Raw genomic sequence first — 21,920 nt, 5'->3', positions numbered from 1 at the left:
TTGATGGACCTGGGGCTATATGGTAATCTGAGGCTTATATTTCATTCCCCTCATTGTACCGATCACAATTAAAATGAAATAACAAAAATTATACCCGAAGTACAGTTAGACTATTTACTTATTAAACACAATCAAATGACATGTTTTCTGGATTTAAACAAAGCAAAGCTGTTAGTAACACCATCGGTGTCTATTTTTTCCAAAATTTTGTTTTCAATGCAGAGTAGAGCTAAGGAATGCAACCTTTTCTGGCCCATGGATGAACGCAGTTGATTCTTTACTCTTTTAAGCACTGAAAATGAGCGCTCGCCTGAACAATTAGAAATCAGCAGACAAAGATACATTCTTTATAGTAGGCCTACAGCAGATGCGTTAGGAAATGTACAGGCGACATAAACTCGTTTTCATTGATGAATCGAAACATTTGAGTTTCTTGGCTGCATTCGCTGTTAAAATGGTGTTGTTTTAGCAGTGCAGGAAAACGAATCATCTCTTCAGGCAGTGATTTTTCTAGAATCTAATTCTAGATCATCTGGATATGTGAAGCAATGTTTTAGAACTCTCTTCCATTTTACAGTTAGGCTATACATATTTGCCAATCATTGGCCAAATTATTTTGTGTATGAAATCCCAATTGCAGCATACGATCGCCTTCAAATAAGTTTTTCGTTTCTGGCGGAATTAAACACCATGAGTCTACTTTGAATCTGCTTGATGGATCAAGTAATGTGTCGTCAGATCCACCTTCGGTATCCAAGCATAGCTTACTTTTCTTCTCTTCTTATTTGAAATTTCTTCAATATAGCCTAATGATGACAGCCATTTAATACTCTACCCTTTTCTTCGAATTCTTGAAATTGGGATCTTAATGTTTGAACAAGGTCATGTAGACCCTGAAGCAAATTTGTTGCCTTATTCAAAGTAATTTTGCTATTCTACAGTGCCCTACTAGTTTTATGAAACCGTTCCATTATGCAAGACCATAACTCAATTAAAACAACGGTTTCAAGCTTTTCCATTGACAAGATAAACCCCTTGGCTATTTCTTTAGTCTGTGATTGTTCGTTATTGTCATTAGACATTGCTTTCAAGACTTGAAGAACTGCTTGATAACCTTTTCTTAGCGCATGTAGCTATCCCTGTAGCATAATATCGTGCCTCCCAACGTGTATCAGACAAAGGCTTAATTGTTGGCAAATAAAGTGGTTTCAGTAGGTCTCGCTTTCGCTTGGAATTAGCTGACGCCCCCCTTGGGGAGACGTGCCCCCAAGATAAGAAGCACTGGCTTACACAGTTAGCATTCGTTCAATGGTTTTCGTCTTTTATTCTTTTGAACCTGATAATAAGCATGGCAGTTGCTCTTATACTAAGTTGTTATCAGTGGGCGTATTTTTTTGGTGGGCCTGGGGCTACAGCCCCATCAGCCCCCGCCTTAATCCGGCCCTGGTCTTGACACAGCTTCAAAAAAGCTATTTAGTGTAACCACACTGCAACTAATAGGCTATGGGACTTAGCCAGTAACTTGTAAATTTCTATGTTTTGCAGACAGGTTTCTGTGAGCTACTTATAAGCAATGTGTTGGAATTTTTTGTTGAAGCATAATTCACTAAGATAACTGAACAGCTAAATATAGCCTACTGTATAAACAAAAATTTAGAAACGTTGTTGAAAAAGTAGGCTACATTTTAAGCGTAAACTGCTGTTATTGAGTAGTAGACTAAGCTTCATACAAAGGTAACTGTCAGCCCAACCACAACAGCAGAGAGAAAACAAGACAGAATATGCAACCTTACACAGAAGCTGCAAATCCTATCACCACTGATATTGATATTTCCAAACCTGACAAGATTGTGGACAAATTGCACAAATGCGATGTTGAAATGTTTCAACCGAAAGAGCTGAATGATGATGTCAAAGTAAGTAATTTGGTAACTGCTCAGCACTAGCAGCCTACTGTAGGCTACAGAAAATAACATATTTGTTGGGCTGTATGCTTGCTGGTCTTCTACAATCAAATCATTATTAATAGATATATCAGTCAGACAGTCACAAATAACATTTTATTAATCGGTTTCTTTTACAAACCAAACAATCCAAGTTTCACAATTTTTTCTTGTTTTCGTACCACAAATGAAAAAATAAAACAATCGATCGTTTCATTAGTCGATGTCAAGCAGCGTTTCATCGGGTGTGTGCGAAGGTTCTGCCTGTCTGGGTATTTGATCGCTGTTACCGCCGTAGCCGCCGTAGGCCGATCTGCTTCGATAGGTGATTTCTTCGATAGATTTCGTCCCGCTCTCCCGATGCCCTGCGCTCGGTTGAGAGCCGAAAACTTCGCATAACTTCGAGCTTGATGCAAAGGGATAGCGCGCCGGTAGGACAAGGGATCCCGCTAGTGTGTGTCGTCTCATCTGATAATGGGAGGTCTCCACGCATCGTTCGAACGCCTTCAATCACACCTATGTAGGCACTGCACGTGGCAGTATGCCCTTATTTTTAAGTATAAAACAAGCGAACCCTTTATGTTGCCAACGTTCACATTTTTTAGTTAAGACAAGGTTTTTGATTGGTAACATTTTTTACGGTTTCAAAGCGAAATATTAAGTTTTGCTGAAAGAAATTTGTTCAGTAAACATTTTGAAAGTCTTGGAATTGAAGTCAAAATGGAATTTTGCTTTTTAAAAATCATTAGTTTCTTCACCCTCCTCAGTCCAACTGCTCCTCAGTCCAACTGCTCCTCAGTCCAACTGCCAATATCAGGAATCTTATGGAACCTTCTGCATTTTGAAAGTCTTGGAATTGAAGTCGAAATGGAATTTTGCTTTTTAAAAATCATTAGTTTCTTCACCCTCTTCAGTCCAACTGCCTACCTACACCACACCAATGATGATTTGTGATGAACTGATTTGTTAGACAAAATAAATTAATTTGCAATTGCCCCCTCCCCCAAAATTTTTTAACAAACGTTTTATTTGCTTTGCTATCACAGCACCATTTGACTGAGTTTTGCTGTGTATTTAGGCTGAAAGTAAAAGTAGTTAATCTCAGAATGCGCAGTTTTAAGGTATTTTTTTCAAATTTTTCTGGGGAGACCCTTATAGACTAGGCCCGTAGTTATACATTTTAGCTTGGGTGGGCTCAAAAGCTGTTGCGAAGTAAAAGGCTATGCACCAGTGGCGGCTCGTGACTTTTGGCCATGGGGGTGCTGTAAATGGTGATGTTCAATATGACGTCATAAAGTGACAGGAACGGACAAGCGCCGAGAAAATTTTGCACTTTTATATGCTCTAAAATGCCATTCCTGGTGTTTTCAGGACAAAAAATAAAGATTTTAAGCAGTTGAAAATGTGGATTTTTAGAACTTTGAAACAAAGAGCACGAGGGATCAGAGAGAGAAAGCGAAAAATTAATGAATGTCATCACGGAGATTGAAAATACTTTATTTCAAGAGCTCTGTGCCCCTGAAAAGAGCGATGTTGGTGCAGTGGACCTCACTAAAAGATTTAGGCTATATATCATATATGCTAAACCATCACAGCATTCTTAGAATAGTGATACCTTTCAGAGTAAACGTTTTCAAGGCATGTTTTTGAAATACAACACACCAATACCATCCAGCGCGGCTGTGCAACGCATGTTTTCGCTTGGAAAGGACATTATGCGTCCCAAACGCAGCAGATTGTCAGACAAACGTTTTAAAATGCTTATGTTTCTACAGGGAAATAACTAAAAGCTTTAAGAGGCTTGGGGGCTTAGGGGGCTTGGGGGGGCATTGCCCCCCCAAGACCCCCCGGCAACTACGGGCCTGCTATAGACCCCCTCTGGGTGCTTCGCTTTCGTCGACTCGTTGCCCAGCTCACATGTGCAATAAACACGTATTTGCCTCCTCGAAATTTTTTGCCGGCTACGCCCGTGGGGCTAGCGGTTAGCCTAATTAAAAAAAAAACTTTCTAGCACAAAAAGTAGTTTTTATCTTGCGGGGGTCTTCTGTGACATCACAACTCATTTTTTAACTTGCCTATGACTATGAAGACTCAAAGTAAAAAGTTCAGGAAACTTGTAATTTTATTTACTGTAATTGCTGGCGCAAACACGTAGCGAACGACAAACTAACAAAAGGGAAACTGGAAAAATAACTAAAACGTAGTTTACCGATGCTTGACATTTGTCACCTTAAGAACAGGGAAGCAGCTGACTCGATGACTGATAGGCTATAGTAGTAGTAGGGCTACCATATCTCCTCTTTTATGAGGATTTGTCCTCTTTTTTCATAAAAAATGAATTGTCCTCCGAGGACACATGAAAATGCTCAAATGTCCTCTTTTTTGCATTGCTATCATTTTCAACAAGGTTTTATTTTGATGTAACGTTGGCGAAAGCTAAATAAGGCTAAGCAACCATACCAAAAAAGAAAAGTATGTTTTCTGTGAGTTGTGGCAGAAGTACAGTAAGCTATCCTTGTTTAAGAAAAGTGTTTAGGGTTATTGACTTTGAGGTTGACAATACATTGCTTGCTGTAGATATGATGGATACATTTATTTCTGTGGCAAACGAAGGCAGTGTTTCTCGATGACCATGTCAGATGTATTTCTATAGTTCGACTCTTGTGTTGCCTATTTGGATGAATAGACCCGACCACTAATTTCATTTTCCGAGTTCATATCCTTTGATTGAATGCTTATTGCTTATGCTGTTATACACCAAAGAATAGCAGATGGAGACAGCAGAAAAATGGTCTACCACAAGGGAGTGTTTTAGCCCCCATCTTGTACAACATTTATACAAACGACCAACCAATCCATCCTGGTACAAGAAGCTTCATATACGCTGACGATTTGTGTATAACAACACAAACACTTCACTTCCACGGAGAGAGTACTTAGCGATGCTCTGGATGGGCTGACAACATACTACACGGACAACCACCTGCGTGCCAACCCCAATAAAACTCAAGTCTGCGCATTCCACCTTAGATTCGGGGATGCATCACGCCAACTAAACATTTCCTGGAATGGAACCAACTTGGCACACTGCATCAATCCAACATACCTCGGTGTCAAACTAGATAGGTCCCTCACATACAAATCCCATATCGAAAAAGTAAGAGCTAAGGTGGCTTCTAGAAATAATATTTTATAGAAACTCGGAAACTCTGATTGGGGTGCCCTCCCTGACACAATACGATAAGCTTCTTTAGCCTTATGCTATTCGGTTGCAGAATATGCTTGCCCAGTGTGGGAAAGCTCAGCACATGCCAAGAAAATTGACCCCATATTGAACCAAAGCTGCCGTCTGATTACAGGTTGTCACAAACCAACCAACATCACGTCGCTGCACATTCTGTCTGGAATTGCTCCCCCAACATTAGAAGAAGCGTGACCAGCAGAAAGGAAAGATCTTGTCTGGACATAGATTTGAGACATCCACTGTATGGTCAAACTCCAGCACACAGGCGTCTGAAGTCAAGAAAAAGTTTTCTTGCTTCAGTTGTCCCATTAGGTCAAGACGATGTCGCCGCCAATGTGCAGATTCAACTATGGCAGGAGGGACTGGCAGCCGGACCGACAATGGCCAATATGGAGCTCACACCCATGGAGAGCCTTCCTCCGGAAAACGTGAACCGTGGAAGTATTGGCGATGCCTCAACCGCTTAAGAACTGGTATTGGCAGGTGTAAAACCTTGATGAGACACTGGGGGTATTCAATGGGGAGCACAAGTTGCAAATGCAGACAGTAGCAAACGATGCAACATCTACTCGAATGCCCTGACCTAAAAGCAAGGTGCTCTGCACAAGATTTGGCGGAGTTCAACGATAGAGCAAGAGCCTGCGTGATGCTCTGGGCTACGGCCGTGTGACACACGATGAAGAAGATCAAAGAATAGGATAACGCTTTTCAGCGGTGTGTGGAAGTATCTGTCAGAGAAAAATGTTGGCATTGATGATGTTAAACTGTTCGATCTATAAGTATTGTTCGAATTAATTGAAACTGTCAAGAAAACAGGCTGAATTTGTGTATCTTATATTTGGTTTATTGCGATAATTTAACAGATGTGTATAGTTTCATGCCTAATATGGCCTCCAGCTTCTTTCAATATTGCACGAACACGGTTTGGCATGGATTCGGTTAGTTTTTTTGCAGTTCTCTACAATTTTTTGGATCCGAAACCACACCTGAATGATGGCCTCCATGAGCTTCCTTATGGTGGTGCAGTCCTTCTTGCGTGATCGTGCCTTGATTATGCTCCACAAATTATCGATAGGATTTAAATCCGGAGAATTGCTAGGTCAATCTAACACGGTAATCTTGTTTTTTTTTCAAAAAATTAGTGTTTTTCAGAAGAATGGCATGGTGCGAGGTCCTGCTAAAACATGCCCCCACCTTCTGGAAATGCCCTTCGCAGGTCTGGGATAACTTTTTTTGTGATCACATCGATATATCGTTCAGAAATCGTCATTCCTTTCACCGGAAACAGTGATTCAACCCCGCTGTGGCTAAAACTTCCCCAGAACACCCTTCCCAGTTTCCACTTAGCAGAAATATTCCTAGTTAGCATAAACATCCCAGTTTCAATTAATTCGAACAATACTGTACCAAAGCTAGTCTTAAACCTGATAGCTAGCTTGCATTAGTTTTTTTTTAAATGATGGCAGATTAAAAAATGGACAGAATAGTTCAAATATTGCAGAACTATAGATTTGTTTAATGAATTGTTAAAAATCCAGCATTGTTAAAAATCGAGCATGCAACAGACTATGGCTCAAAATGCAAAACGCATGTTTTTCTGTGAAGAAAATCAAATGAACAGCAAAATGTTCATTGACTGAATCTGACAAATAAATATGTTATGTTTTTTATTTGTCACTTTTGCTACATAGGCCTATAATCATCTAAGAAGATGTAAAAATTGTTTAAACGTAAAAATCCACTGGCATTTTACTTGCTTACTAAACATGTTCTCTTTTTGGGTGATGAAAATATGGTAGGCCTAGGCTATAGTCTTTCGCTGCTTCCCGTCTGTTGTGGTACCTAGATGGCTATGGTGCTATTCTATTCACCTTGACCTTGTGTATAATTGTACCGTGCTATTCTTGCAACAGACAAAATAAAAGTTTTCTTTCTCTCTCTCTAAACTATGTATGATTTTAAATAATTTCTCAACGTTTTGTTGTTAATTTTTCAGGTTTTGCACAGCGACAGTATTGTGAAAGCAATAACTGAAGTCGCAAAACTCGCGAAGGATTTTCTATCCGAGCAGTCACGTGACTCCCTGCTCCTGATGAGCGGCTGTGGTACATCGGGAAGGATAGCGTTCATGATGGCGGTAAGTTTGGATGTTGCAGAGAGTAAGTTGATTCATGGTTTGTCACGCCACTGTTGGAGTCAGATGAGAGCATTGTTGGTGATACTTTGAAAGTCATTGTTCAAGAGTGCAATGCTGACAATATGTTCCTAGTCTGCTCACATTTATAGCCTACATTAAATTACGAGGCATCTTGTGTTACTTTTTCGCGGGGCTTTTTCGTATTAAACCTCGAGGATAAATGGAAGCAATATATTCTTGTCACATAGTCTTATAACAACGTGTGTTTAACGTAACAGTGTTTCTTTCGCAAATATGTTGCTCTCAACTCTTTACTGGGTAAAGTATTACCAGGGCCGATGAGAGGTTAATTTGGACCCTGTACCAATGATATCTTCGGGCCCCGAATTAGGACACTTTCAAGCAAAACGTACAATATCCAACGATTATGAGGTGGTTTCTTCAAATTTCTGGGCCCCTTGTAAATGTTACGGACCCCTAAATTCATCCCGGACCAGGAACCAAAAGTACCCCTGGACCCCCCTGTCAACGCTACTGATTATTACCCATGACTATATAGAATTAACAAGGAAGAAAGAGAAGCATGAGCTGTAAGCAACACAGTGTAGGTTCTGAAAACGCAAAAATAAAATTTCGTACTTATTAATTGTATGGTCATGTGCAATGTTAACGCTTCGCGATATGGGAGTCTGAAGTACCTATATGTATTCTACGCGTGGCTTGCCAGTGGTAAAGTTTATTTGAAGTCATTATTTTCAGTTATAGTTTAGGCCAGTGATTCCCAACCGCGGCTCTTAGAGCCGCATGCGGCTCCAAGCTAGCCTTCTTGCGGCTCTCATTGACCCCTGAAAATCCCACAAAAAATACAAAAAATCTAATTATAATAATTAGGGCGATTACTTTTTGACTTGTCAAAATTATTTACTAAGTCAAAATTGTTAACAAACTGCATTGTCGTGGTGTGGTAGAGGTTGCACTGTCAGTGAACTTTTCATCTTACACCTTGTAGCCTGCTTTATAGGCCTACTGTTGTGAATGGCCCATTGTCGGCTTATTGTGAATCATAAAGCATTTAGTGAAATAATTAGGTTGATATGGTGTGGTGCTCAACACACCTCAAAACGTGTAAAATTTCTGGTAGGTCGTTAAAAACAGACTGAAAAAAGCAGTAGGCTAAGTTATTGCCGCTATAAAACTGTGATAGGATAATCAGCCATTCGCTTAAGTTTTAGTATATTCAACCAAAAATTATGTCAGATCAGCCTTAAAAAAAAGCACGTACTCTTCAGCAAGAGAATCGGGTCTTTCAAAGCGCTTGGGAAGAAAAATATTTTCAAATTGAGGTAGACAACAAAGCGCATTGCCTTCTATGTCCTGTGGTGATAAGTAGTGTAAGATCTTTTAACATTGAGAGGCACTACAAAACTCATTCTACAAAATATGATTGCTACCAAGGAGAATCAAGGAAAAGAAACTTGGAATCTCTTAAGTCGGCACGGAATAAGCAAACAAATATGTTCAAGGTTAGTAATGAATCTGAAGGAAAACGCAGCTTGCAGGTGGTGTTGCAACACATTTCCCAACGCTATCTGACCATCGAACCAATGGATCATTTGAAGCATACAGCAGACTTAGCAGTAACTTGATTGATGAGTTCAACCGCCGCATTAACAGAATGAATTTATTTTTGCCAATGGTAAACATGTTTGCAAATCCTATTGCAGTTAATGTGGCCACTGCTTCTGATAATTTTCAATTGGAGTTGCTAGACATGCAGTCAGATATCGAGCTCAAACAATTATTTCAAAGTGAAGACCTACTTGAATTTTGGAGTCGATCGAGTTCCAGAGGGAAAGTATCCCAACTTGAAAACCAATGCCCAGAAAAATGCCTCTGTATTTGCATCAACTTACGTATGTGAAGCACTTTTCAGGAAAATGATCAGAATCAAAAATAAATATCGCAATCGGTTGACCGATGACCACCTCAAGCAGCTATTGCATCCTCTGCATTTGTGCCTCGCTTTGACAAACTTGGCTCAAAGCCAATGCCAAGTTGGAAATTAAATTGATTTGTGTTATTTTTTTTGTTAGTGTTGCTATTCGTTGGTAGCTTTCATGCTTTAAAATTTTCGTTATAATTACTTGAATGTTTTCATGCGGCTCCATATGTACTCTGAAGTTTCAAATTCGGCTCCGACACCAAAAAAGGTTGGGAACCACTGGTTTAGGCTATATTTAAATTAAAAAAAAAATGTTTTTATTGAATATACGTTTCTTCATCAATGTTTTAAATTTTTAATTGCGTCATAGTTTCAAATTGCAATGGATTTCTTTAGACGTTTTAAGCGTGTTCATATTTGCTTAGAGAATATACAACCGACTTCTTGGCTCGAAGAAACTAGCATACACAATCGCTGGAGGTGATAAGTAAGCTTGCTGTTATTTCATGCTGTGATAAATTTCAAGCAAAGTAGTATCTGTTTTACAAAGAAGAATAACTGCATCTGCTGAGAGAGCCTCTGTTTCGATTTTCTGGATTTCATCAGTGCAGTCATGTGCTGCCGAAAAAACGAACACAGTCAACGAAGAGCATTTGGTGTGTTTTCTCGTTGTGGTGCCAAGTCAACGCATCACTGCGCTGATCAGATCCGTTTTATTTCCGTGTTTTATAACAAGTGTGTGTTACAATCTCTGTGTCGGATACAGTGTCCAGGAGAACTAGCTACACAGAAAAAAAGAGTAGTATTTTGTGTATGAATCACATCCATTTAAAATTCAAATAGAATGTCAATGAAAGTTTTGTCAATGAAAGTTTATCTGCACTGTCGAAGGAGGAGAATTCATAGGTGACTTTAATAAGCTTATTTTAATAGACGCAAGCAGCTGGAACAGAGCTTATCTGTTTTATTTTTTAGGGCTTTGTTTACTTCACAAGAAGCCCCTGAGGATGACCATCAAGCTGGAAGGAATGACCTTATAAAGGTAGCTCACACAAGTGGCGCAATTTATACAACGAAGTGTAACTTTCTCATTCATCTTATAGCCTACTGCTTGTCTTTTTGGTTGCATAATGGACATTAGGGTACATATTTTTTGTAACTTAGTTGTCATTAGCAATGTTGTCAATTTTTCAGGCTTGCGAAGGGAAAAAGAGGGTTTTATACATCGGGATTACATGCGGGTTGTCTGCCCCTTACATAGCAGGGCAGTTGGACCATTGCATGTCTAACCTAGACATCTTCACGCCCGTGTTGCTTGGTTTTAACCCCACAAGTTTAGCCAGGTATGTGATACGTTTCAGAATCTACATTATTCGTACTATTTTTCTTTTTGATGGACAAGTTTAAAACGTGTAAGCGTTTCACTGTTGAAACGGTTTTACTTTGCTGTGTGTACGTAATTTCTATTATTTTTTAGTAGAGATGCCATCTTACATGACAACAAGAGCATAGCTAGGATTTAGGACCCCTACCTAAAGAAAAATCAATCTTCCCGCTGAAAAATAATGTTTAACAATAATCACTGATGTAATTTTTTTAATCGCAATTTTCTTTATGCTGTCAATAATATCGTCCCAAAAAAGTGTGTGTGTTTTTCCCCTTGCTTTCGCATTGTTTATCTGGCTTTGTCACTAAATGAAGTTGATGTTCCATCTATTTAATGTACTCGTAGAGGTGAGCTACCCAGGCAGCAAATCAGTTCATGTTTGCAACAGCGCAACGTCTGCAGACGACACAAAAATAACTGGTTTGCTGTATGGGTGATACGTATTGTGGGTCTGACATTACACCCATGGATGGAGATTTCACTGCCCAAGAGGATTGTGGATGAATTCACTGTTTTTACTTAATGCCCAACAAAAATGTGTTTTACAGAAACCTTCCTATTTTCAATTGGAACAAGACATTCTTGAACGGTAAGTTATTTTTTGTTTATGTTTTTTTTTATTCATATAAATGATCGATAAAACATGCTAATTGTCATTCACACGAAAGTAGTTCTTTTGCAGGAGATAAAGTATTGTTGATAGTAACTTATAGCATATAATATTAACAAATAATAACAAAACTATATCAAATAAATAATAATCGATATATCATTTTAATGGTTATTCACACGCCTTTAAAGAGAATCAAATGCTGTTAGAGAAAGCGCGGATGTTAATCAACAATAGGCTATTTACTATTTGTTATTTTCTCTTTTTTAGTTGCTGATGCAATGGAAGGATTGGCTGAACAAAGAAAGGCTTTTGTAATCAACCCCGTTCTTTTGGTGGGACACATTTATACAATTTCTGTGCTGAATTGTTTATGACAATTTATTCTTGGCATTTGTTTTGAAAACTGTACAATTGGCAAGAATAAATTGAACGTTTTCGGCAGAACAGGATGCCCTCATTGAAAACTGCAACTCTCGCAATAGAATAGTCCGGCAGCAATTGTGTGTCTGTTTTTACAACTGTTGCAGTCAGTTTTTCAGTGTCTAAGTAGTAATATATCTTATAGTTATTTTAACATGATTCACAGGTAATCCTTTTTTCTTCCAATGTATTTTATTATTTTTCTGGTGAGGACATAACGTTTATTTGAAAGTAGATCATTTTATTTTGTTTGTAATTATTTGTACTTTTTTAATAATGTTTTTCAATCTCCTCAAAAAAAAAGGTTTTCATTCAACTGCTAAAAAAAACTTTGAACCAGCTACAGAAGTTCGATAATTGCGATAAAGGATTAAAAAAATTTAATCACTAGAAAGATATTGCACAGTTTCTTTTAAATATCGTGGTTTCAGGGTGAAGCCATCACTGGATCATCGAGAATGAAAGGAGGCTCCATCACTAAGGTCATTCTTGACACCATATTTCTTCTCGCCACGTCATCGGTTACGTCATTCACCACGTCAGATTGTAAAGGAATTTTACAATCGTATGAACATACGTGCAGGTGGTTTAAATTTATATTGTGTGATGTTGATTTTCCTACCATCAGTTGTCTGGATAAAATAAAGTTTTAAAAGTGTGTTTTCACATGATAAGGTATTAGGCTTTGTCAAGTAATTTATCGCAATAATGATGAATGTTTTTAACACCAACAACGAATTTGTAATATCACCATTTGCTGTATTTTTATTCAGAAATCTGTATGAATCTGCTTCGAGTCTTATAAGCTCTTTACTGCAATCTGGTGGCGATTCATTAAACACTGGTGGCCACATTTATTACGCGGGCTCAGGTGGAACTGGAGTTTTGGGCATAATTGATGCAACAGAATGCACTCCAACGTATGGCTCAGGTTGGGAAACTATACTCTGATCAAATGCTTAATTTTAGTCTTACAACATAACTTTACTATGGCCCTGTTCGTTTTACTATCTCCTTTCAATTGAGGCGTAGCCTACATAGTCCGCTCCGTTAACTCAGTGTCCGCTCCGTTAGCTCAGTGGTTACGCGCCCGGCTCAAAATCAAGCAGCGCTGGTTCAACTCTCGGGGTGTGCGCTTGCGCAACGCATTTCAAGACTGCTCTCCATTCAGCGGCACCTAGTGAATGGAACAATTCCCGGCAACAACACTTCAACAATTGGAAAAACTTCACTTTGCCAATCTCGGTAACCGGCTCTGCGTCAAGAGCCTCTATAAGTATGTGAAACTACCAGGAATAACCTATCAAGGCTTTGTCAATCCGAGGATAAAGATTCAAAACCAACCAACCACATAGTTAAATTTTTAAACCGACAGGCTACATCTGTTGAACGGCATTGCAAGACCAAGTGGCGATGGTTCAATCCTAAGTGTATAATGTAATTTGACTTACTTTAAGGACAGCCCCTCATTTAATAAATCTTCAATGTCTCCTCAATTGAACCATCATTTGACATAGGTGTGGAAGACATATGTTGCGACCGTGCCAATCCTTGTATTTAATGAATCATTTCATCGTGCAGTGACGTTTTGATGGGGCATCGAATATACTCAATAAAGAGGATTTGGTGCGTCTGTGGTGCTGTGTCAGCACATTATTGCGCTGATCAGATCCGTTTCATTTGTCAAGCAATGTGAAACTTTATGGCAGAACTCGTACCAACATTATTTTGCAGATCTGAATGATGTCCGTGGATTTATTCAAGGAGGCTACTCGCAATATGACAATAATGAAGGAAATATTGGACATTTTGTCAGTATTTGTTTACCTTTACTAACTACCAAGCCAAGCCGACTGTAGGCTACTTTAGTACTTTAAAGGTTGAATGTACCAACAGTGGATTAATTATCAGTTAACCTAATTTGCTGATTAACCAACTTATTTGACAGACAATTTTTTGCGTGCGCGCCAACCTTAATCGACTGATTAAAACCACCGATTAGTGACCCACCAATAAACTTTGCCCAAACTGATTCTTGATTAACTAATCAGATGTTTAGATCAATCGATGGCTTAAAAGATTCATTGTTGGTGCATGTAACCCTGAAAGTTATGTTTATCTGATTTTTATTCTTTAAGATTTATTTCAACGATTGCCCCAAAGAGTAAGCTATCAGTGTTAGTAATAATCATATTTTGCATTGCACTGTTTTTTTTTGTTTTTTTTTTTATTTCTGACCATCATATCAAAACAATACACGTCAACATAGCAAAGGTCAAGAAAAAGGTAGAAGCGACAAAACGCGAACGTTAAAACGTGCTTGTGATCGAAGTAAGTTATTGAGTTGAAAAAAATTTGGCACGGTCGCAACACCTTCAGAAAAATTTAAGGTATAAAGGGAAAATAAAAAAATAAAATGTTCACTGTGTCCATTTGGTTTAGTTTCACGAAACAAACTTGTTCCTGCTTATGCTTTTCAAATCAACCGAGCTAAAATCGTCATCAGTGTGTCAAAGCTCCAAATTGTTTTGGCACAAAGAAAGATGCTTTTATCTAATGTTATCCACAACGTCACATTGCTGAATGAAAACTATTGCAGTAACAACATAATTCGACAAAGTTACCTCTTAGTGCCAATTGCCATGACAAACATTCCTGCCATATCGTCCGCCCCGTTAGCTCAGTGGTTACGCGCCTGGCACAAGATCACGCGGCGCTGGTTCGACTCTCGGGATGTGCGCTTGAGCAACGCATTTCAGGACTGCTCTCCATTCAGCGGCACCTAGTGAATGAAATAACTCCCCGGCAACAACACTTCAATAACCGAAAACTTCACTCTGCCAATCTCGGTAACCGGCTCTGCGTCAAGAGCTTCTACAAGTATGCGAAACTACCAGGAATAACCTATCAAGGCTTTGTCAGTCCGAGGATAAAGATTAAAAAACCAAACCATATTTAAGTTTTGTACCACAAATCAACACTCAAAGTTACCTCTCTACCAAAACTCTAATGAGTTCACTTTTGGTTTAGGGTGAAAACTACCGCATAGACACGAACGACCTGGCGAGTTTATTGGAGTCAGTTGACAAGAACTCTGACTTCAGCAACACGATTGTGATTAGCGTCACTGGTGAAGATGATCCTTTGCTCAAAGAGCTGCAGGAAGCAACCAGTAAGGATTTACTTCAGTCTACAGTACAATCTCACTTTGAACAAGCTCGTGCTTTTTTATTTAACATGTTTTAAAAAACAAACTTTATTGCGTTCTAACCTTAATGCTGTCACGGTAATTTGGAATAAGATACAATAACTACTAACTAGCCTACTTGATTCAGAATCGAACCTTTAATTTATTGCTTGCACTACACCGCCGCTTGTTCCCGTAGAAACATTCAGTTTGTTTTAAGATGTTATTCAGAATTTATTACCGTACTGGAATATACAGCAGAAGCGTCTACAACTGTTCAATAACTCCAGCGAAAGTTGTGAAGCCACTGCAGAAAACCATTTGTAGCAGCATACCCTGTTACGTTTCTTTGATTAATGTATTGTATGTAGACAAAAGAGTGAAAGTGTATTTTTCTCTACGTGTATTAACAAATACATGCTGAAACCTTGTTACAGCTTCAAGCAAGTTTGGATGTAGCCTAGGTGTAGACATGTCTTATACTAAAATATATTTTTGTCTTTATGGCTTGCTGTAGCCTTGTAGGTCTTATATCTTATAGTTATAGGTCTACACTACAGTAATATCTGACGGTATATTGAGTATGATTTGAACCCACAACGAGAGAATTGTTTTGCTTAACTCGGTGTATCATTGGTTGTTTTGTTTCACCTCTTGGTTCAAGACGATGTAAGTGTGGATTTATTTTCAGATAGAAAACAATTATCAGCAACCACGCTGTATGGTATAATAAAACTAGAATAATGACTGTTGCTGTTTATGTTAAGAGTTGGGGGCTCACTTAAAGAAAACTTGTGAAGACCCGGCTAACAAATCTGTGGTGAAGATGGTTTTGCTTCTGAATGGTCACTGTGATGCTCCACACGTGGTAAGTCTAATGTGACACATACCCAACATTATCTAATGTCTTGAGTAAAAGCTTTGACTGGCTCCTAAGCTACAAATTCTTCTTCCCCCATGGTGACAGTTCCTCCTCTATTTTTCCGATGGTAAAGATTTCCTCGATCAAATTAATCTATCTTTGCAGTCAGGTCTAAAATCTTTTTAACTTTAACTTTAAGAGGACTGACATTAGCCAAACTAGCTTCGTTTAGTTTTAGACTTTAAAATAAAATGTTATTGCTTTGTCTTGCCGCGCTGCTTTGCCTCGATAAGCTCGCACCAAGTAAAACATGACTGACCTCAATCACGAGCAACGAGCTAGCTCTTCAAAGCTTTTCGTCAGTGTTGTTGATTTCTGTACGTTGTAATGACGTTTATTTACATCGCAGCCTGACTATTTTTCTGACATCCATGCACTTCGCTTGTCGTCAGATGATGAACTCTCCAAGCTTCGTGCATCACTACTGTCACCTAGCGGTAGTAAAAGACACGAGCAAAGCATGTTGGAATTCTACGCGAAGTGGTTGTATAACGGAATATCCACAGGAGCACATATACTGAAAGGAAAGGCGAGTAGTCGTTGCCGTTTTTCAACTCTAACGAAATATAAAGATGATTGAATTTTCAAGAACGGTTAGATTTGTTTTTGGTAGGTTGTGGCTCACCAAATGAATCCACAACACTAAATGGGTATATTTTCACCTAACAAAATTGGTATTTTTTATATTGATTTAACATTTTTAAACTGCGAAAGCTTTAAAAGCTTAGCCCTGCTAGTTTTGCAAATGGACACCGGCCTGGTCGTTTCTTTATTGTAGAGCTATGTACCCGCATAGCTGTCAAACGGGTACTATAGAGATGTAATCAGGTTGTTTATATCTGGTGTTTCAACGTCTGCAGACGTTGAATCAATGTAAAAATGGCGTGTATTTTTTCAGGTTTTAAAGAACTACATGGTAGATCTGAAAGTGAGCAATCAAAAACTCTTTCATAGATCGATTGGAATCATACAGGTTTGTACATCATAGTAGAGTGTTAGTATATTTTCTACTGTTAAAGAGTGTTCTCAGGGAATTTCTGAAATTGGGAATTTCTGATTAATTCTTCTAAGAGGCATTTTAAAGGCCAGAAGTTATGAAGCTTGAAGGAATAAGAATCTTTTGAAAATCCCATCAAGAGTGAAACAGGTCAAGGTTTTTACGAGAATAGCATTTATATTTTTAGCATTTTTGTACGGCATCGTAGCATTGAGCACACTTTTCTTAGCTAAGAATATTAAAAGAATAATATGATGACTGATGGTATTTGGTCTATGGTTTTTGCACTTTCAGAGATTTTGCTCCGACATAACAAAGGATGAAGCAAAGGATTATTTGCTGCGTTCCATTTATGAGCAGGATAACATTGACCCTTCTCTTGAAAACGAATCGATTTCATCACATATTTTAAAGGCAACTCCAAAAGACAAGGTAGCCTATTGTTAATTTGTGAACTTATTGTACTTTTTTGGTGTTTAAATCCTGTGTGGTAGAAGACTTACTTCGTGCAGTATCACAATTAGTTGCAATCGTCTGAAGAATAGAAAGTCCAGTGCACTCTCGTTTTGAAGATCAAGGATGCAGCATATCCGGCCTACACTGTTCTGTGCTTTCAGGTTGTTCCAACGGCAATTGTGATGGCAACCAAGAAATGTCGGTTTGATGAAGCTCGAAGTATGCTGGAGCATCATCATGTGATTAGAGATGCTTTGGCTAAACTGACATGTACCTCCTGACTTACGAGTGTCAATATCCCAACATGAATAATTGAATATGTTATCTTAATTGCCGCATTTATTCATAAACAATACCGGTACATCAAATAATTTATGACATGCTGTCGAGCAAAAGCACTCAAGCAGTAGCTCACTTTAATGGCTTCGATTGAAATGTTTCGGCATTTGATGTATCAGTCTTTATATTCTGACTGCGCTTAATTATATTGCTCAGATACTTTGTTTTGTGTGTTGGGTGTGTGGCCATCGTTAAAGACGTCGGCACGATGTTCGAAATAACGTCGGTTCGACACCGCTCCAGAGCACGCGACTGTGTCTCGGCAAAAACACTTCCTAACGACAAGTCAAAATAAAGGGAGAAGCTGACTCGAAAACTAAATGTTCCTTCGCTGCGTCCTGTAGTGTTGCATAATCGCAGTTTAGCCTATGTCGCAATGAGCTCAAAATAAAACATTATTATATTACTTCAGTTAAACAAAGTGGTCCGAAAAACAACCTCTAAAGTAGGCTATAATTTTATTGTATAAAGTAGGCCTATTTTATTTACTTAAACGAAGTGTGTTTTTCTGTAATGTCACAATTCTTAGTTTTGCTTGAGTTCAGTTCAGACAGGCTATCGTATGTCTCAAGAAACGCCAATTCACAAGCATGACTAGTTTTTCATACAAAGTCTACTTTGTGAATGTTGTTTCAAATATGGTGGTTACCACCCGGGATAACGCGATGTATAGAATTTGCTTTCCAGGAATGCAATCCTAGTTCAACTTCCCCCTTAGGCTGGTACTTAAACAACACTGCTTACCTCTACCTCGGGTATAATAAGTTGGGGTGGGTTTACTTGCTGAAGGACAGACGGCCGCCCTACTCGTTAGTTCCGAAGGCTAAGAAGCAATAGGCTACTTTATCACTTCATGCGCCCATGCTTGGTATCAAATATGCAAAGAAATTTATTTTCACACGAGTCAGTTCAATCATATATAGCTAAAAATCGATTCGATCAGCTGGAAGCTAGATCATCTTCAGTTAAGCTTATTCAAATAGATACTTCCTTTTCTTACCACCACCTACGTTTTCAGAAACTTATTATTATAAACTCATTATGATCATACGAGCTTCGCTTTATAATAAAAACCGAAACAAAATTAGATTTCACATAGTCTAATAGATTTGTTGTGAAGTCGTTTTTAGAGGCCCAGGAATGGATTAACAAATTGTTGCATGAACCCGGAAATTGCAAAATAAAAAGTAGCCCTGCTTTTATCCAACCAGATTTAAGTAAAGTGGATGTTGTCTTTTCTTTTGACTTTTAGGCAATAAAATTTGCACATTTTGGTTGAACGCGCTCGCATCTCGAACAAAAAACGTTTTTCATCAAGGACTTTGGTCACTTTGCGTTGACATCAAATCTAAGACTTATCTGTTTCTAAAAAATTTGGATTTTGAATGTTTATAAGTGAAGGATTTTTATCTCATGAACAAATTCACCTTTATTCTCAGCTCTCTAAATTTCTTTATTACTGTTGTTTTATAAACTTTAAATTATGTCATTATTTGACTTTAAAAGCAATTTTGAATTTGCTTTTAGAGTATAGAATAAAAATCTATTTCTTTGTTCAATGGTTTTATTCATTTTTTATTGTACAGAAATTCAATTTTCAACAACAACCAACCAGATATCCACCAGATCGTTTCTTGTTGACCTTTTTCTTAATTAGTGACCTTTTCTGGATCTCACAGAAATTGAAGCCTGTGGTCCCAGTGTATCGAAAAGCGAAACTGCAATGACCCATCATAAACGAAGCATGCACCTTTTGTGGTTTGCAGTCCATACCCTTGACCGTGCTTTATGTACATCTTTTCAACGTGATTCAATGTAGCTTTTGCACAAACGTCCAGTAGACCTTCGATCTATTTCACCCTCTTGAACAATGTTTAAGTCGTGGTGTGAACAAGGCCTTTGTGAATTTACAAACACGTGCAGGTCATTGAGATGGCTGACTTTTTGTGTCACTTTAGTCTTGTCCTCAAGTTTCAAGTGCTTAAGATTTAGCACTTTTGACCAGAAGATACTGTAGAATGTACATAAATGTTAAATTAACTGAAGGCCAAGGCAAAGAAGATCTTTAACTTACTATGGAGTGTTTTAAGCATAAAATGTTTTCCTACGAAAGAAAAGCAAGTAGGCTATGAAGATAAAGTGCTTCTGAGACATCTCGCAGAGCAAGTTAATGCATACCTTCAAGTAATGCTGTTCTAATGAAAGTCAAAATCAAACGTAATGGCTTTTTAAACGGCAATCATTAAATGCGTTGACATCATCTTCAAAAGTTGATTGGAGACTGAGCGAACATTTGCAAGCCTGGATTCCCACGTTCTGCAAATACATGCTTGAAATCGCTTACGTTTTAACAACATTAAATCGCATTCCATTGACCTCGACAAAAATTTTGTTGAAGGTTTTGAAGTAGAAATTGCCAGGCCTTGACATTTCTCGAAGGCAATTTCTTTTTTTCCTTTTCCGGTTCTTTGCTTCTTTTGCAAAATAATTCAAATACGTTTTTTCTGTGTAATTGTTTCACAAAATCACTTAGGTTACTTTACTCACTTAGCTTCAGCGTTAAATGGATAAACAGAAATTCACAAAGATATCTGCTAGTCATAACAATAGTTAATTTAATGACGTTTAGTAAAAACTGGACATTTTAGTTGACGTAAATGCAAAAATGGTTTCAACATGTCTGGACAGTGAAAGCGGTGATACAGTTAGATACAGATAATATTGCATCTTTTATGTTGATTAGCTCCATTTGAAAGGCAAGTTTGTTTTTTTTGGTCAAATATTGTTTTTTGTAGTAAACTTTTGCAGTCAAATTCTAAAAATAGAAGCAAATTAACAATAAATAAATAAACACAATACAATAAAGCCTTGTAAAAAGTTCCGAAACAAAACTTCGTTACTACACTTTTCCTCATGTTTACCGATGATTCAAAAGGATGCGTAGTGTGATGAAATAATTAAAAAAAGTAGACAGTAGCCTATCACACTAGTTTGGCAAATTCAAGTTTAAAAAGTGGATCTTTTGCCACGTACGCGTGGCTTAGTCAGTATGGTCTTATTCAAATAGAATTAATAGTATCATCTGGTTCAAATAGAGCAGCATAGTATTTTTCAAATAAAATTCTATTTGAATAAGACAATACTGACCAAGCTACAATATTGTGTGGCGAAAGCTCTACTTAAATAATGGATTTTTCCGACTTAGTGTGATATTGTCTACTTGGTAGGAAGGTTTGTTTGTTGAAACATAAGCACACAAAATCAAGAAAAACCAAGGTATATTTTATGACACGAAAAAATGCAAACGTTTTCGGCAATACACATCTAGCCCTTGTCAGGCATCCTAAAAAACTGATTGACACTGCTCTGAAATACAGTAAGAAATGCAAGAATTTCAAAATGGACAAGCAAAAACACGTGAAGATTCAGTTAAATATACCAGTAGGCTATTTATTACAGGCAGTCTAAGTAAAAGAATATTTAACACAAGTATTCTATGTATTTTGACTCTGCATTGTGAAAACCTGCAAGAGTTTGGCACGAACAGCTACAAGCATAAGTCTACGTTTAGGGACACCTGATGGGATGAAATAACATCTTGGTAAGAACACTTGAATAACAAGTGGACCACTTCAAACTGTCAATCTCAGTGGTCGAGATTGCTTCAGATAGCAATGCTTTCACGCCCAAATAAAGCTTGTGAGTTATGTTATTATTCGTATCCAGGCTTTCGCTCGGTGGTTGAAGATTTAAATTAAGTGGACGGAGACAAGGAAGCCAATCTTCATGTCCACCTTCAGGCACGTCTTTAAGTGTCCTGCCAAAAACAAAGTTGGCGTGCTCTTGAGCGGTGTCGAACCGGCGCCCGTTCGAGTGCGATGCAAGTGATCTCACCACTCGGCTAATTGTGGTAAACGTACAAGACTTTATTAGAATAGAAACCTATTGTATCAATCCGAGAAATAATGTTTCCACAATTCAAGAAGCCACGCTTGATTTGGAAAAAGAGAAAAAGTTTTTAAACTTGGAATTGTTCTGGTTGTCGTGTAAATGCTTCTCTGTTTGTAGTTTATCTAATCTGAATATTCTAAGTTATGCTAACTTTAAAACTGAATTTCTGCCATTGTAACGATAATCACTCATTAAAAGTAGGCTTGGTGCAATTTGGAAACTAACGATTTTGTTGCTGTGATTTTGGTTGCAACTTTACCTTTAATCTGAAGGTTGTCTGGAAGCCAAAGTTGATCGCTTTTCTTTGGAATATCATCATAAGGGATTGTAGTGTGGCAGGTTTGATGATCAGTTTGCTTCACAATATAGATCAAGAGTCGGG

At 38.0% G+C, this 21,920-nt stretch overlaps 1 protein-coding gene across 1 annotated transcript; it reads left to right on the top strand.

The window, feature by feature from the left end:
• The first annotated feature begins 1,600 nt into the window (after positions 1 to 1,600).
• LOC145785807 (glucokinase regulatory protein-like) lies at positions 1,601 to 17,846 on the top strand. Its single transcript, XM_082597518.1, has 16 exons — positions 1,601 to 1,916; positions 7,184 to 7,324; positions 9,692 to 9,753; positions 10,242 to 10,308; positions 10,461 to 10,609; positions 11,202 to 11,242; positions 11,534 to 11,598; positions 12,118 to 12,269; positions 12,460 to 12,617; positions 13,421 to 13,497; positions 14,717 to 14,858; positions 15,641 to 15,741; positions 16,145 to 16,324; positions 16,694 to 16,768; positions 17,087 to 17,224; positions 17,410 to 17,846. The coding sequence occupies exons 1-16, from the start codon at positions 1,782 to 1,784 to the stop codon at positions 17,527 to 17,529; spliced, it is 1,803 nt and encodes a 600-aa protein (XP_082453644.1). The 5' UTR covers positions 1,601 to 1,781; the 3' UTR covers positions 17,530 to 17,846.
• The last annotated feature ends 4,074 nt before the right edge of the window (positions 17,847 to 21,920 follow it).

Source organism: Aplidium turbinatum, chromosome 16 (assembly GCF_918807975.1).
Source record: "Aplidium turbinatum chromosome 16, kaAplTurb1.1, whole genome shotgun sequence".
In the NCBI taxonomy this organism is placed as follows: Eukaryota; Metazoa; Chordata; class Ascidiacea; order Aplousobranchia; family Polyclinidae; genus Aplidium; species Aplidium turbinatum.
The sequence above is the reverse complement of the archived record's forward strand: the minus strand, read 5'-3'. Positions and strand labels throughout refer to the sequence as shown.